At 42.6% G+C, this 15042-nt stretch overlaps 1 protein-coding gene across 1 annotated transcript in view; it reads right to left on the reverse strand.

The window, feature by feature from the left end:
* Positions 1-10602: 10602 nt before the first annotated feature.
* The window catches only part of LOC106595351 (mitogen-activated protein kinase kinase kinase 3), a 22293-nt gene continuing 17853 nt past the window's right edge, over positions 10603-15042 (reverse strand). The window contains exons 15-17 of the mRNA XM_045715372.2: positions 14866-14995; positions 14516-14693; positions 10603-13335 (exon numbers count right to left, since the gene is read on the reverse strand). Of these exons, the coding sequence (XP_045571328.1) occupies positions 13107-13335; positions 14516-14693; positions 14866-14995 (537 nt within the window). The 3' untranslated portion in view covers positions 10603-13106. The remainder of the gene's footprint in view (positions 13336-14515; positions 14694-14865; positions 14996-15042) is intronic.

Genomic DNA, 15042 nt, shown 5'->3' on the forward strand with positions numbered 1-15042 from the left:
CGCTTGGCGTCCAAAATATCCCACTAAGCCCTCCAGATTTATTGGTATTACTCTGATTGGCCCGCGCCACTCTGTGTGTGACAGCAGCACCGTCTAGGAGGATCTCGCACCCCATCCCTGTTCCTCTGCTCCTCTTCAGTCTTCTCCTTGTCTGAGTCAAAATGGGAATGAGTACAATTACATAACGCCGCAAGAAAAGAGCAAGTTAGTTAAGGTTGCCTCTCTTTCTTGTCTTATCTAGGTACATCAAATAGAAGTCAAGAACAGTTAATCAATTATTGAATATCTACATTGACCACAGTATCTCCAAACTATTGTGAGCTACTGAAGACAAAAGTAGGAGAGTAAACAGAGGGGAGTAGAAACAAAATAACATTATAATAGCAAAATGGCATTATTAGATTAACTCTTATTCAACAGCTGACCCGCTTATCAGAATGCCAAAATCATACTGGAAAATGTTTTATAATCATTGTCCTTGTAGTCATGGATACATAATAAATGGCAGTGTACTAACAGTCAACAAGTGACACCATTACAGTGTGCTAGCCGATTGGAGAAGCTTTGGGGCCACAGGGCTGAACAGTAGCAGCTATACATCTCCACCTTTTTGTCCCCCCTGGAGTTTCTGACCATGATGTCACTGACAGGCTACAGATGGATACATACATAAGACCTATAGGCCACATCTATCAGTGGGTTGGAGTGCTTCTCTTTGGACAGACACACAGCCACACACAGGAGCACGGCAACATAACACACACACATTATTAATCCATCACTATCCCGACCATTATCAACTGTGATCAATGACAAAGGAAGCTATGTGTCAGAGGATGGGCCAGTAAGACCAGAGGCAGCCAGTTGGATTGCAGCCTCTTAGCAACAATACGACCACTCCCTCTTCCACAAGTCACATCTCATAAAGCCCTGTTGTAAGTGATGGCAGCTCATTCAATCAGACTTAATGACTGCTTAGCCTGAAAAGAGGGCAATTGGACCTGGAGAAAGAAGTCTGTGTTGGGCATGGTCAAAAAGCCCAACGAGTTCTGGGTACCTATCCAAACAACAATATGTATGGCAAAGTAAGTATTAGGTTACTATAAAGGGGAACACCTGGTGAGCTGTACAACTGAATGCATCTTCCACATTTAACCTAAACCCTCTGAATCCGAGCGGTGCCTTAATTGATGTCATCAGCACTCAAGAGTAGTTGTTGGGAATGAATGACCTTTCTCAAGGGCAGAACAACAGGTTCTTCAACCTTGCTGGCTCAGGGATTCAAACCAGCAACCTTTCAGTTACTAGCCCAACGCTCTTAACCGGTAGGCTACCTGAGGGTGAGACAGTCTGTGAGTTATTAGATAGCTGAAACTGTCACAGGACTCCAGCAGATGGATGGTTGGAGAATGGGGGGATGGGACGTGAAACTTAGTCTGAACCCGACAAACCAGCAGCCAGTCCGTTACGAATCAATTTCCATCCATTGTCATGGCAACCCCAGTGCCAGTTACTTCAAAACATGTTAAACTCTTGTTGACTCTCATCTAATAGGGATGTGACTCTGGGATGGGATGAAGCCTCATATAAACATCCACAGCTATTATACAGTCATGCTGCCCAGATATGATCCTAACATGCTCAAACAACCAGGTCTATGATCTCTCAAGCTACTATACCAGCAAGATCCTAGGGCATTTTCCATCCTGCTCGCCTCTGTTCTCCCTCTCCCCTCCAGCCAACTCTGGCCCTGCAACAGGTAGTAAAACCCACATCGCAGAACATAGAAACCCTCTTTGTTACCAACACACTCTGTTAAAAGAAATGTGTAGCCAGTGGGAACCAGTATGACTGGAAGACTGTAAATACAGAAAACAACAGAGTGACTTGAATTCCAATTGGTCCCTGTTGATAGAGGTTAACTGAGCGGGTCCACTGTAAGTCTGGCTGGATGTGTTGTTTTAAAAGCTTCCATCTAGCAGGATTAATAACGTGGTCTCATCATTAAGGTGACACTAATTGTATCGCCCCCTGGATTTCTGAGACAGTCACTGTGGTTGCCTCAGATCTGGTCACTTAGGCAATATCTGTCAGAGGAGAAACATTCAGAAAGAGAGAAAGATGGAAAGAAACAAGGGAGAGAGAGATAGGGAGAGAGAGAGAGAGAGAGAGAAAAAAAGATAGAGAGAGAGAGAGATTGGTTGGAGTGAAAGAGGGTGTCCCCCTCTCTCCTCACAGAGCCAGTGGAAGGCCAACAAAACATCTGATTCCTGTGGGGCAACATGAGGAGGAGCCCGTCTCATTTGCAAGGAGCAGAAGAAAAGGCGTCTTGCCTGGGTGTAGAGCAGAATCTTAATGCTGTTCCTCCAGACTGATCCCCCTCCAGAACCACAGGGACGCCAGCTCTGTTTGCCTGCACACGGCTCCCCCACCTCACCATTCCAGGCCTTTTAGACCCTTTCTGTTACTGCCGGTTTAAACCCCTTTCCCCTCTCTCCTATGGGAGCTACCCAACCTCAGACCCCCTTGCATCCCCAGCCTCCTCTCTATGCAAATGAGCACACCCCAAATTCTGACCATTCAGCTGGATACACCTCATCCCCCACCCACAACAAAACTCACACAGCAGCCCCTCCTTCTCCACTAGATTAAGCGCGCCCCATCAACTCAATGATATGGGCCTCCAGTCAGCTCAATCACGTATAAATCCCCCCGTCACATTACTTAATCTTAGTCCTCACATGGAGCTCAGGGACCCAGGACCCCATCCTCTCTGCCAACAAAGAGCCCATTCATAACAGCAGAGCCCGGGGAATGGGGGTCCTAGTGGCCCATGGGTCTCACACACATACACACACATACTATGCCCACACACAGCATTCAGTGTACTAATTACTGATGTACAGTATCACTGATGTGCATTATCACTGATGTACAGTATCACTGATGTACAGTATCATTGATGTACAGTATCACTGATGTGCAGTATCACTGATGTACAGTATCACTGATGTACAGTATCACTGATGTGCATTATCACTGATGTGGATTATCACTGATGTGCATGCTAGCACATGCCCTCTCAGGTATGATGGGACGTTGTATGTAGTTGTTAGTGGTGGAAGGTGCAGTTGTGAAATCGTAATATGCCAGATGTGGCTGCATAGGTCCAGTCTCCGCTGGTGCCCCCGTGTGTGTGTGTGTGTGTGTGTGTGTGTGTGTGTGTGTGTGTGTGTGTGTGTGTGTGTGTGTGTGTGTGTGTGTGTGTGTGTGTGTGTGTGTGTGTGTGTGTGTGTGTGTGTGTGTGGAGCTTAACTGGAGCAGACAGGGAGGCTGAATCACTGACTATGACTCAGCACCACTGGGTCCAAACTGAGTGTGGTCACAAAGAGGAGCCTGGGGAGCCAGTGTAGCCTCTGTCCAGCAGTCTGCCTGTCAGCACTAATGCTGGGCCCCAGCGGCCCAGAGACATACCTAACAAACAGAACTGCATAACAAACAGACCCAGACACATAGCACACGATGAGAACCACATACCTTCCAAACACTACCACTGATCACAATAACACTACCACTGATCACAATAACACTACCACTGATCACAATAACACTACCACTGATCACAATAACACTACCACTGATCAAAATAACACTACCACTGACTACAATAACAATAACACTACCACTGACCACAATAACACTACCACTGATCACAATAACACTACCACTGACTACAATAACACTACCACTGACCACAATAACACTACCACTGATCACAATAACACTACCACTGATCACAATAACACTACCACTGATCACAATAACACTACCACTGATCACAATAACACTACCACTGACCACAATAACACTACCACTGACCACAATAACACTACCACTGATCACAATAACACTACCACTGATCACAATAACACTACCACTGACCACAATAACACTACCACTGATCACAATAACACTACCACTGATCACAATAACACTACCACTGATCACAATAACACTACCACTGACCACAATAACACTACCACTGACCACAATAACACTACCACTGACCACAATAACACTACCACTGATCACAATAACACTACCACTGACCACAATAACACTACCACTGACCACAATAACACTACCACTGATCACAATAACACTACCACTGATCACAATAACATACTGACCAGAATAACACTACCACTGATCACAATAACACTACCACTGACTACAATAACACTACCACTGATCACAATAACACTACCACTGACCACAATAACACTACCACTGATCACAATAACACTACCACTGACTACAATAACACTACCACTGACCACAATAACACTACCACTGACCACAATAACACTACCACTGATCACAATAACACTACCACTGATCACAATAACACTACCACTGACTACAATAACACTACCACTGACCACAATAACATACTGACCAGAATAACACTACCAGTGACCACAATTACATACTGACTACAATAACACTACCACTGATCACAATAACACTACCACTGACCACAATAACACTACGACTGATCACAATAACACTACCACTGACCACAATAACACTACCACTGATCACAATAACACTACCACTGACTACAATAACACTACCACTGATCACAATAACACTACTACTACCACTGACCACAATAACATACTGACTACAATGACTCACTGACCACAATAACACTACCACTGATCAAAATAACACTACCACTGACTACAATAACAATAACACTACCACTGACCACAATAACACTACCACTGATCACAATAACACTACCACTGACTACAATAACACTACCACTGATCACAATAACACTACCACTGACTACAATAACACTACCACTAATCACAATAACACTACCACTGATCACAATAACACTACCACTGATCACAATAACACTACCAATGATCACAATAACACTACCACTGATCACAATAACACTACCACTGATCACAATAACACTAACACTGACCACAATAACATACTGACTACAGTGACTCACTGATCACAATAACACTACCACTGACCCCAATAACACTACCACTGACTACAATAACACTACCACTGACCACAATAACACTACCACTGATCACAATAACACTACCACTGATCACAATAACACTACCACTGACTACAATAACACTACCACTGATCACAATAACACTACCACTGATCACAATAACACTACCACTGATCACAATAACACTACCACTGATCACAATAACACTACCACTGACTACAATAACACTACCACTGACCACAATAACACTACCACTGATCACAATAACACTACCACTGACCACAATAACATACTGACTACAATAACACTACCACTGACCCCAATAACACTACCACTGACTACAATAACACTACCACTGATCACAATAACACTACCACTGACCACAATAACACTACCACTGATCACAATAACACGACCACTGACCACAATAACACTACCACTGACCACAATAACACTACCACTGATCACAATAACACTACCACTGATCACAATAACACTACCACTGACCACAATAACACTACCACTGATTACAATAACACTACCACTGACCACAATAAAACTACCACTGATCACAATAACATACTGACCAGAATAACACTACCAGTGACCACAATTATATACTGACTACAATAACACTACCACTGATCACAATAACACTACCACTGACTACAATAACACTACCACTGACCACAATAACACTACCACTGACCACAATAACATACTGACTACAATGACTCACTGACCACAATAACACTACCACTGACCACAATAACACTACCACTGACTACAATAACACTACCACTGATCACAATAACACTACCACTACCACTGACTACAATAACACTACCACTGACTACAATAACACTACCACTGACCACAATAACACTACCACTGACCACAATAACACTACCACTGACTACAATAACACTACCACTGATCACAATAACACTACCACTACCACTGACTACAATAACACTACCACTGACTACAATAACACTACCACTGACCACAATAACACTACCACTGACTACAATAACACTACCACTGATCACAATAACACTACCACTGATCACAATAACACTACCACTGATCACAATAACCACTGCAATAACACTACCACTGACCCCAATAACACTACCACTGATCACAATAACACTACCACTGATCACAATAACACTACCACTGACTACAATAACACTACCACTGACCACAATAACACTACCACTGATCACAATAACACTACCACTGATCACAATAACACTACCACTGATCACAATAACACTACCACTGATCACAATAACACTACCACTGACCACAATAACACTACCACTGACCACAATAACACTACCACTGATCACAATAACACTACCACTGATCACAATAACACTACCACTGACCACAATAACACTACCACTGATCACAATAACACTACCACTGATCACAATAACACTACCACTGACCACAATAACACTACCACTGATCACAATAACACTACCACTGATCACAATAACACTACCACTGATCACAATAACACTACCACTGACTACAATAACATACTGACCAGAATAACACTACCAGTGACCACAATAACACTACCACTGATCACAATAACACTACCACTGATCACAATAACATACTGACCCCAATAATACTACCACTGACCACAATAACACTACCACTGATCACAATAACATACTGACCAGAATAACACTACCACTGATCACAATAACACTACCACTGACCACAATAACACTACCACTGATCACAATAACACTACCACTGATCACAATAACACTACCACTGATCACAATAACATACTGACCCCAATAACACTACCACTGACTACAATAACACTACCACTGATGACAATAACACTACCACTGACTACAATAACACTACCACTGATCACAATAACACTACCACTGATCACAATAACACTACCACTGACTACAATAACACTACCACTGATCACAATAACACTACCACTGACTACAATAACACTACCACTGATCACAATAACACTACCACTGATCACAATAACACTACCACTGATCACAATAACACTACCACTGACTACAATAACACTACCACGGATCACAATAACACTACCACTGATCACAATAACACTACCACTGATCACAATAACACTACCACTGATCACAATAACACTACCACTGACCACAATAACACTACCACTGATCACAATAACACTACCACTGATCACAATAACACTACCACTGATCACAATAACACTACCACTGACTACAATAACATACTGACCAGAATAACACTACCAGTGACCACAATAACACTACCACTGATCACAATAACACTACCACTGATCACAATAACACTACCACTGATCACAATAACATACTGACCCCTAATCACCACTGACCACTCACTACCACTGATCACAATAACATACTGACCAGAATAACACTACCACTGATCACAATAACACTACCACTGATCACAATAACACTACCACTGATCACAATAACACTACCACTGATCACAATAACACTACCACTGACTACAATAACACAACCACTGACTACATTAACACTACCACTGATCACAATAACACTACCACTGACCACAATAACACTACCACTGATCACAATAACACTACCACTGACCACAATAACACTACCACTGACCACAATAACATACTGACTACAATAACACTACCACTGACCAGAATAACACTACCAGTGACCACAATTACATACTGACTACAATAACACTACCACTGATCACAATAACACTACCACTGATCACAATAACACTACCACTGATCACAATAACACTACTACTACCACTGACCACAATAACATACTGACTACAATGACTCACTGACCACAATAACACTACCACTGACCACAATAACACTACCACTGACTACAATAACACTACCACTGATCACAATAACAATAACACTACCACTGATCACAATAACACTACCACTGACCACAATAACACTACCACTGATCACAATAACACTACCACTGACTACAATAACACTACCACTGACCACAATAACACTACCACTGATCACAATAACACTACCACTGATCACAATAACACTACCACTGACCACAATAACACTACCACTGATCACAATAACACTACCACTGATCACAATAACACTACCACTGATCACAATAACACTACCACTGACTACAATAACATACTGACCAGAATAACACTACCAGTGACCACAATAACACTACCACTGATCACAATAACACTACCACTGATCACAATAACATACTGACCCCAATAATACTACCACTGACCACAATAACACTACCACTGATCACAATAACATACTGACCAGAATAACACTACCACTGATCACAATAACACTACCACTGACCACAATAACACTACCACTGATCACAATAACACTACCACTGATCACAATAACACTACCACTGATCACAATAACATACTGACCCCAATAACACTACCACTGACTACAATAACACTACCACTGATGACAATAACACTACCACTGACTACAATAACACTACCACTGATCACAATAACACTACCACTGATCACAATAACACTACCACTGACTACAATAACACTACCACTGATCACAATAACACTACCACTGACTACAATAACACTACCACTGATCACAATAACACTACCACTGATCACAATAACACTACCACTGATCACAATAACACTACCACTGACTACAATAACACTACCACGGATCACAATAACACTACCACTGATCACAATAACACTACCACTGGTCACAATAACACTACCACTGATCACAATAACACTACCACTGATCACAATAACACTACCACTGATCACAATAACACTACCACTGACCACAATAACACTACCACTGATCACAATAACACTACCACTGATCACAATAACACTACCACTGATCACAATAACACTACCACTGACTACAATAACATACTGACCAGAATAACACTACCAGTGACCACAATAACACTACCACTGATCACAATAACACTACCACTGATCACAATAACACTACCACTGATCACAATAACATACTGACCCCAATAATACTACCACTGACCACAATAACACTACCACTGATCACAATAACATACTGACCAGAATAACACTACCACTGATCACAATAACACTACCACTTACCACAATAACACTACCACTGATCACAATAACACTACCACTGATCACAATAACACTACCACTGATCACAATAACATACTGACCCCAATAACACTACCACTGACTACAATAACACTACCACTGATCACAATAACACTACCACTGACTACAATAACACTACCACTGATCACAATAACACTACCACTGATCACAATAACACTACCACTTACTACAATAACACTACCACTGATCACAATAACACTACCACTGACTACAATAACACTACCACTGATCACAATAACACTACCACTGATCCCAATAACACTACCACTGATCACAATAACACTACCACTGACTACAATAACACTACCACGGATCACAATAACACTACCACTGATCACAATAACACTACCACTGATCACAATAACACTACCACTGACCACAATAACACTACCACTGACCACAATAACACTACCACTGATCACAATAACACTACCACTGACTACAATAACACTACCACTGATCACAATAACACTACCACTGATCACAATAACACTACCACTGATCACAATAACACTACCACTGATCACAATAACACTACCACTGACTACAATAACACTACCACTGATCACAATAACACTACCACTGACCACAATAACACTACCACTGATCACAATAACACTACCACTGACCACAATAACATACTGACCCCAATAACACTACCACCGACTACAATAACACTACCACTGATCACAATAACACTACCACTGATCACAATAACACTACCACTGATCACAATAACACTGCCATTAACCACATCAACAGACCTGCAGGCCACATGGAGCGGTGCATTGCAGGTGTAGGGGAAGGTTATGTAACTGGTATCAGATCCTGGTAATCAGGGGCCATGGGTCAGATCCACAGGAAGAAAATGGAACAAGCCGCGTGCTAAAACATACACAGAGAAAGTGCATTACCAGAAAAACAAAGCAATAAAGTACTTATTATCTGCCATCCATCCCCTTGTCACAGTAGCTAAGAAAAGGAACCTTTGTTGGGTCCAAGCGTTTCTCTGTCCCATGGCCACACAGATTAACAGAGCTCCTCTTCTGTCTTAAAGGGAGGGAGAAAGAGATGGAGCACGCATCAGTCAGGTTGCTTCTTTCTTCCAACAATGAGCTCTATTCAGTGAGATGTTCTTTTATTTACTGGACTGGGCCAGTCTGACTTTCCAACCTGCTGGCTGCTCAGAGATAATGAAGACATGCATGGAAAGACTAGCCGGTGTGTTCCAGAGCCGCTGGCCCAAAAACATGTTATACAATACCAAACACACCTCCATCAGAGCGGTGTACATGACTGGAACATACACAAAACATTATGCAAACAAACAAGTAAGCAGGTCAGAATATTGGACCAGAGACAAAGAACATTTATTTGTTTTTGAAATTAGGCACTCAAAGATATAGAAAAACAATGTCATTTAACATACTGTTCTTTTTCCTACGTAAATACACTTGATACACTGGAGTGACTTTGCACTGCAAGTCCCCTGTCATTAAACTCATTTATACATTTACATACATGTATATATCTAAACGTTTAACTCCTGTTTCATTTGCTTACCCCAGGGTTCTTCTGTTAACTGAAACATTTGTTTTGGCTCTTTGTATATAACGGGACCATTTCTAATACTGAACTGATTCTTAGCTGCCTTCTTTAACATCTAGCAGCCACATGATATTCATTTGATTCACTTATGAAAGTATTTTAGTGCCAGTAACACTGAAATAAATGGAAATAAATGGAAAACAAAACTAAAATAAGGTAATTGTAGAAAGCCCTTTGCTCAGTGTGGAGGGCCCCAGACATTAGGCACCGGTCGGTCTCTCGAACCCTGAGCTAAACAAAGTCGTCATGTTGGGTGGAACCCCGGTCTCTGGCATCTACCTGATCAGAACTCCTCCATCCCTGCCCTGCTCAGCTCAGTCTAACTAACGCACACATTCGGTCCCTCTGCTCTGCAAGAATGACACTAAGAGAAGGTTATTCTGGTGAGACACAGCATTCTAGTGCATACTCTTAAAATTAGACTTCACATACTTCCCCTCTATTTCCCACACATCACGCCAGCAAGGAGAAATATGGAGGAACTTTAGTAGCCTTTAACTCCTAGGCGGTGGCCTTGTAAAAAAAACTACTGAAACTGTGAGAGGTTTGACAGGGCAGTCCAACAGAAAGGGTCCAATGGAAAAGTATTGCCATTTAATAAAGCATGGACCTTTAGACATAATATATTATACTGGAGCTGGGAATGTGGATATGTTTCTTGTTGTGGAGCAGAGACCAGGTAAGATAGCCAGAGGTCGTTTTCCACCCAAAGTGTTTCACTAATAAACCCCAATGTTGTAATTTCTGCAAAACCAGCTGCTTTCACAATTTATCATTTCGAACGGCAACATTTATCTCATAGGTCTAAATGCATCCTCATTAGATTTCAAATTGTCTAGAGTCAATATATAAAAAATATATTTATACATATATATTTGAATATAAAAATTCAGGAATGGATGAACATAGGGATTTAAATAAAAGTGAAAGAAATGTAATATTTAAAGTTAAAAAAAAAGTGAATTTCGTAAGGCGAACAATAACCAACAACATTAATTTTACATAAAAGTGCATCTGACTCAAATGAATCCTAAATGGCAGAGTTCCACTGTTTGGCGTAGCGTTTTCCTAGATACACTTGTCAACACATAGAAAACTGGTTAACCTTATGGCAACTCACTTTCAAATCAAGGCATTAGGATTGTATTTGTCTAGGACTAAAATAAAATCTCTCTTTAAATCACAAAGTACAATATCATTTGTAATATTGTGTAGTTAGCATATCCTCCAACCAAACTGGAAACCAACCCCTTCATGAATGAAATCGGTCATTTTTGGTACACTCAGAAAACCCTGGGCTGTGATAATGAGGGGCTGCAGTGGAGAGTTGGTCTACTGTGAAGGTCATAATGACAACATAAAAACACTGATGGCTCTGGTTCCATGTTGTATGGTGAGGACAGGACAGATCAGCACCATCAGGGACTATGAGTCTTCAAAAGACCATAAAGAGGCATTTTCTAAAAAATACAAAGAATATCAGAGACGGATCAGAGGAGAAAGTGAAAAATGAAATCCATCCTGTCTCTATAACACTGAGTGGTGCATCTGTTGGTTTCATCAGTTAGCATGTTGAAGCACTGAGCTGTGGCTGTGGGTCTGCTGTCTTGGCCTAAGCAGACCAGACACTGCTCTGCTCAAGCTTACTGTAAGTCCCATATGAAACAATTCATTACCTCAGAGGTCTCATCTAACAGCCCATCTAGAGAATGTAAACTTAGGAGGGGACACTGGAATATTTGAAAGGCACATTTGGTGGCGGTGCTTGATCAAATCCCATCTTGAGCCACATATCATAGATTTGATGTGTTTGGAGTGTCTGTGTGTGTGTGTGTGTGTGTGTGTGTGTGTGTGTGTGTGTGTGTGTGTTCCTCTCACAGACCACCAAGGTGATAGCTGAATAGATACAGTTCGTATGGAGTTGGTGGGTCCAGTTCTCCACAGCAGACAGCTGAACACTGACCAGTCATACAGCTCCCCCTAGTGGGGGAAGTTGGAGGTGAATTTGATAATTGTCCTTAACAGCTTGGAATAATGGCACTGTGCTATTATCCATAATAATGGATCATGTGTATTTGTGGGTTAAGGAATGAGTGTGAGTGGTGGTGAGTCTGGTTTGGGGAGAGAGCTATAGGATGGAAAGAGCCAAGTTCCAAATTCCAAGTCTAGAGTGTAGATGTCAGCTGTAGGCCATGAGTCCTGAGGAGCGGTTGAGACAGAGAAAGTGTACTAGTACTTCCCCTCAGCAGAGGATCTGGGAGAAGGGGTGTCTGAGCAGCTCCTCAGCACTGGGCCGGTGCTTGGCCTCCACAAAGATGCGGTGGATGAAGTCACGGGTGTGGTCCGAGGTGTGTGAGGGCAGCAGGGGTTTGGTGGGCTGGGTGGCGATCTTAAAGATGGCTGCCATGGCCTCGTATTCGGCCCAGGGAGGCTTCTCTGTCAGCATCTCCACCACTGTGCAGCCCAGGCTCCTGGGGAAGGAGACACACACAGGGTTAAGAGAACACCAATACGAGCACAAATACACAATTTAAACACTTGCCGCCCAATCTCCCCTTCCACAAAACATGTGTAAATATTGGAATATAAATGGTGCCTTCCTGTATTATACTTATGATAAAAATGTATTCTATTCTACTGAGCCATTTACTTTATGTTTGTATTCTTATCTATTCTTATTTCTTATTGTTGTTGCATTGTTGAGAAGGAACCTGCAAGTCAGCATTTTGTTAGACGGTGTACACCATGTGTATCCTGTACATACGACTAATACAACTACAAACTTCAAACACGCTCACACACAAACATCAGAATAGGACATTCAATGCAATACACAATCGTATAACTCATTGACTTGTGTGAATTGACAAAAGCAGTGTTAACACACTGAAAAAACAAAGGGCAGCTTTTCCTCACTACAGGCATGAAGGGAAAAGGCCATCCCTCTGCTCTTCTGCTTTCCCAGGACCCACTGGAATGTTTTGGTGGAAACTTTTTCCCTGTTGACAATTAAAGTGTGCTTTTGCTGGCTACGGGAGGCCGTTTCAGTCCTGAAGTCAGACAGAGCAGGGGGCTGGTGAGGGGAGCTGGGTTTAGGGACAGACTCCCCTTTGGACCTGTTACCCCCTACCGACGCTCCCGGCCTGGTCTGGCCCCCCAAGGGAGCAATGAGGTCGGAACATTCCGAACCCTGTCACAAGCTGGCTGGTTGACTGGCTCTTGGCCAATCACATCCCTCGCCTGATGGGATACTACACAATCAAATTGCACAGGGGAATTCCTGGGCAGCAGGTGGGCCCGAACCATTTCAAGGCCCTGTATGTGGGAGTGAGGCAGTCCTTCTCGACATTCTCTTTTAAATATAGCACTTTTACTATTTTATATATAGCACTTTTTCCCTTGAAGAATAATGGTTTCCCCCTTTTAGAACAGCTATTTTCCCTCCCTTCACATTCCAGCAGTCTAGCCACTCTATCAGGGAAGGAGCCTACTTGTAAGAGCACACAAGGAAAGCATCTGACACTTGAAGATATTCACACACTCCCAGATGAGACATCTGTCCTCCCTCCTATCAACACAACTAATCAGAATCACCTGCATGTGTATAAGACCTCTTACCCAAACCCCAACCCCATGAGTCCCGGTCCTTACCAGACGTCAGCCTTCCTGCCGTAGCCCTCTCCGCTGATCACCTCGGGGCTCATCCAGTAGGGGGTGCCAGTGACAGAGCGGATGCCCGTGCCAGACATGCAGATGGTCTGCAGCCTCTTGCTGGCACCGAAATCTCCCAGCTTCACGTTTCCCGCCGAATCCCGCAGGATGTTGGCACCTGGATAAGGAGACGACAGAGTAACACCATGTGACACAGACTCACCCAACCACCTTCCTTGTATTTTAAATGTAGCTTTTAGGTCCTTGTGCTTGAGTCTGGAAGTCTATAGCCATTTAGTTCACTATCTTTACTACAAATGGCCATCTGAGCAGTGTGTTGACATAACTACCTTTGATGTCACGGTGAACGATCATGTTGCTGTGCAGATAGGACATGCCCTCCAGGATCTGCCGCGTGTACTTCCGCGTCACGTTTTCCGTCAGCGCCCCGTAGGCCTTCAACTGGTCTTTGACTGAACCCTGAAAGACAAGAAGGAAGTGCATGGTTTATACTGCTATTCCCAGGA

The sequence above is a fragment of the Salmo salar genome, chromosome 03 (assembly GCF_965601325.2).
Source record: "Salmo salar chromosome 03, fSalSal1, whole genome shotgun sequence".
Taxonomy (NCBI): Eukaryota; Metazoa; Chordata; class Actinopteri; order Salmoniformes; family Salmonidae; genus Salmo; species Salmo salar.